Source organism: Procambarus clarkii, chromosome 44 (assembly GCF_040958095.1).
Source record: "Procambarus clarkii isolate CNS0578487 chromosome 44, FALCON_Pclarkii_2.0, whole genome shotgun sequence".
Classification (NCBI taxonomy): Eukaryota; Metazoa; Arthropoda; class Malacostraca; order Decapoda; family Cambaridae; genus Procambarus; species Procambarus clarkii.
This window is the reverse complement of record NC_091193.1, coordinates 4,003,663-4,007,395: the sequence shown is the minus strand read 5'-3', so window position 1 is coordinate 4,007,395 and position 3,733 is coordinate 4,003,663. Positions and strand designations below refer to the sequence as shown.

Genomic DNA, 3,733 nt, shown 5'->3' with positions numbered 1-3,733 from the left:
ACCACCCTTGCAGTTTTCAAAATATCCCAAACATCCCAAATTACACCCTTGAGCCATATTTTGGAGTCAAATTCTGGCTCTCTGCATGTATTCGCAGTTTGAATTTACGACTTTTTATACCGAAAATATGCCAATTACTGAAAACAACGATGGATCACATTTTGCCCAAACTCTCCTTGCAGTTTTCAAAATATCCTAAAGATCCCAAATTCGACGCTTGAGCCATATTTTGGAGCCAAATTCTGGTTCTCTGCACGTATTCGCAGTTTAAAATTACGAATTTTTATACCGAAAATATGACAATTACTGAGAGCGGCGATGGATCACATTTTGCCCAAACCCTCCTTGCAGTTTTCAAAACATCCCTAACATCCCAAATTCGACCCTTGAGCCTTATTTTGGAGCCAAATTCTGGTTCTCTGCACGTATTCGCAGTTTAAAATTACGAATTTTTATACCGAAAATATGCCAATTACTGAAAGCGGCGATGGATCACATTTTGCCCAAACCCTCCCTGCAGTTTTCAAAATATTTCAAACATCCCAAATTCGACCCATGAGCCATATTTTGGAACCAAATTTTCGCTTACTGCATGTATTCCCAGTTTGAAATTACGACATTTTATACCGAAAATATGTCAATTATTGAGAGCGGCGATAGGTCACATTGTACCCCCCACCCCCTGCAGTTTTCAAAATATCCCAAACATCCCAAATTCGACGCTTGAGTAATATTTTGGAGCCAAATTCTGGTTCTCTGCACGTATTCGCAGTTTGAAATTACGACTTTTTATACCGAAAATATACCAATTACTGAAAGGGGCGATGGATCACATTCTGCCCAAACCCTCCCTGCAGTTTTAAAAATATCCCAAACATCCCAAATTCGACGTTTGAGCCATATTTTGGAGCCAAATTCGGGCTCTCGGCACGTATTAGCCGTGGAATTTTTTTTTTATACCGAAAATATGCCAATTAATGAGTGCGGCGATGTTTCACATTATGCCCAAGCCCCCCTGCAGTTTTCAAAATATCCCAAACATTCCAAATTCGACCCATGAGCTATATTTTGGAGCCAAATGTGGCTCTCTGCACGTATTAGCAGTTTGAAATTTCGACTTTTTATACCGAAATAATGCCAATTTCTGTGATCAGCGAAGGGTCACATTTTGCCAAAACCCCCTGCAGTTTTCAAAATATTCCAAACATCCCAAATTACACCCTTGATCCATATTTTGGAGTCAAATTCTGGCGCTCTGCACGTATTCGCAGTTTTAAATTAGGACTTTTTATACCGAAATATATGCCAATTTCTGAGAGCGGCGATGGATCACATTTTGCCCAAACCCCCCTGCAGTTTTCAAAATATCCCAAACATCCCAAATTCGTCTTTTGAGCCATTTTTGGAGCCAAATTCTGGCTCTCTGCACGTATTCGCAGTTTGATATTACGAATTTTTATACCGAAAATATGGCACTTACTGAATGCAGCGATGGATCACATTTTGACCAAACCCTCCCTGCAGTTTTCAAAATATCCCAAACATGCCAAATTCGAAGCTTGAGCCATATTTTGGAGCCAATTTCTGGCTCTCTGCACGTATTCGCAGTTTGAAATTACGACTTTTTATACTGAAATTAGGCCAATTACTGAAATCGACGATAGATCAAATTTTGTCCAAACATCCCTGTAGTTTTAAAAATATCCCAAACATCCTAAATCCGACGCTTGAACCATATTTTGGAGCAAAATTCGGGCTCTCAACACGTTTTCGCAGTTTGAAATTACGACATTTTATACCGAAAATATGCCAATTACTGTATGCCAATTGAAAATATGGTCAATTGGCCGACCCCTCACAGTGTCCAAGAGAGAACTGGATAAGCACCTCCAAAGGATACCTGCCAATTCAATATGCCAAATGAAAATATGGTCAATTGGCCGCTCCCTCACAGTGTTCAAGAGTGAACTGGATAAGAACCTCCAAAGGATACCTGATCAAATAGGCTGTGACTCATACGTCAGGCTGCGAGCAGCCTCGTCCAACAGCCTGGTTGATCAGTCCGGCAACCAGGAGGCCTGGTCGACGACCGGGCCGCGGGGACGTTAAGCCCCGGAAGCATCTCAAGGTAACCTCAAGGTAAGGTATTACTGAGAGCGGCGACGGGTCACATTTTGCCCAAACCACCCTGCAGTTTTCTAAATATCCAAAACATCCCAAATTCGACGCTTGAGTCATATTTTGGAGCCAAATTCTGGCTCTCTATTCGTATTCGCAGTTTGAAATTACGACATTCTATACAGAAAATATGCTGATTACTGAGAGCGGCGATGGGTCACATTTGGCCCAAACCCCCCCCCCCCCCTGCAGTTTTCAAAATATCCCATTCATCGGAAATTCGACCCTTGAGAAATAATTTAGAGCCAAATTCTGGCTCTCTGCACGTATTCGCAGTTTGAAATTACAACTTTTATACAGAATATAGGCCAATTACTGAAGGTCAGGTCAGGTCAGGTTGTGTCAGGTCAGGTTGATTCAGGTCAGGTAGCGTCTGATCAGGTTGCATCAGGTCAGGTTGCGTCAGGTAAGTTTGCGTCAGGTCAGGTTGCATCAGGTCAGGTTGCGTCAGGTCAGGTTGCGTCAGGTCAGGTTGCGTCAGGACAGGTTGCGTCAAGTCAGGTTTCGTCAGGTCAGTTTGTATCAGGTCAGGGCAGGTAGCATCAGGTCAGGTTGCGTCAGGTCAGGTTGCATCAGGTCAGGTTGCGTCAGGTCAGGTTGCGTCAGGTCAGGTTGCATCAGGTCAGGTTGCGTCAGGTAAGTTTGCGTCAGGTCAGGTTGCATCAGGTCAGGTTGCGTCAGGTCAGATTGCGTCAGGTCAGGTTGCATCAGGTCAGGTTGCGTCAGGTAAGTTTGCGTCAGGTCAGGTTGCATCAGGTCAGGTTGCGTCAGGTCAGGTTGCGTCAGGACAGGTTGCGTCAAGTCAGGTTGCCTCATGTCTGGTTGCGTCAGGTCAGGTAGCGTCAGGTCAGGTTGCGTCAGGTCAGGTTGCGTCAGGTCAGGTTGCGTCAGTTCAGGTTGCGTCATGTCAGGCTGCGTCAAGTCAGCTAGTGTCAGGTCAGGTAGCGACAGGTCAGGTATCGTCAGGTCACTTTGCATCAGGTCAGGTTGCGTCAGGTCAGGTTGCGTCAGGTCAGGTTGCGTCAGGTCAGGTTGTTTCAGGGCAGGTAGCGTCAAGTCAGGTTGCGTCAGGTCAGGTTGCGTCAGGTCAGGTATCGTCAGGTCTGGTTGCATCAGGTCAGGTTGCGTCATGTCAGGTTGCGTCAGGTCAGGTTGTGTCCGGTCAGGTTGCTTCAGGGCAGGTAGCGTCAAGTCAGGTTGCGTCAGGTCAGTTTGCGTCAGGTCAGGTTGGGTCAGGTCAGGTAGCGTCAGGTCAGGTTCCGTCAGGTCAGGTAGTGTCAGGTCTGTTTGAGTCAAGTCAGGTAGCGTCAGATTAGGTTGCGTCAAAATGTGATCCATCGCTACTTTCAGTAATTGGCATATTTTCGGTATAAAAAGTCGTAATTTCAAACTGCGAATATGTGCAGAGAACCAGAATTTGGCTCCCAAATATAGCTCAAGCGTCGAATTCGGGATGTTTGGGATAACTTTTAAAACAGCAGGGGCTGTTTGGGCAAAATGTGACCCATTGCTGCGAATACGTGCAAAAAGCCAGAATTTGGCTCAAAAATATAGC

The 3,733-nt window shown here is 45.1% G+C and overlaps 1 protein-coding gene across 1 annotated transcript; it reads right to left on the bottom strand.

Annotated features, from left to right (window-relative positions):
• Nucleotides 1-1,839: 1,839 nt before the first annotated feature.
• On the bottom strand, nt 1,840-3,516 carry LOC138350089 (spermidine/spermine N(1)-acetyltransferase-like protein 1). Its single transcript, XM_069300376.1, has 2 exons — nt 2,915-3,516; nt 1,840-1,900 (listed from the first exon to the last, which is right to left on the bottom strand). The coding sequence occupies exons 1-2, from the start codon at nt 3,514-3,516 to the stop codon at nt 1,840-1,842; spliced, it is 663 nt and encodes a 220-aa protein (XP_069156477.1).
• Between the last annotated feature and the right edge of the window lie 217 nt (nt 3,517-3,733).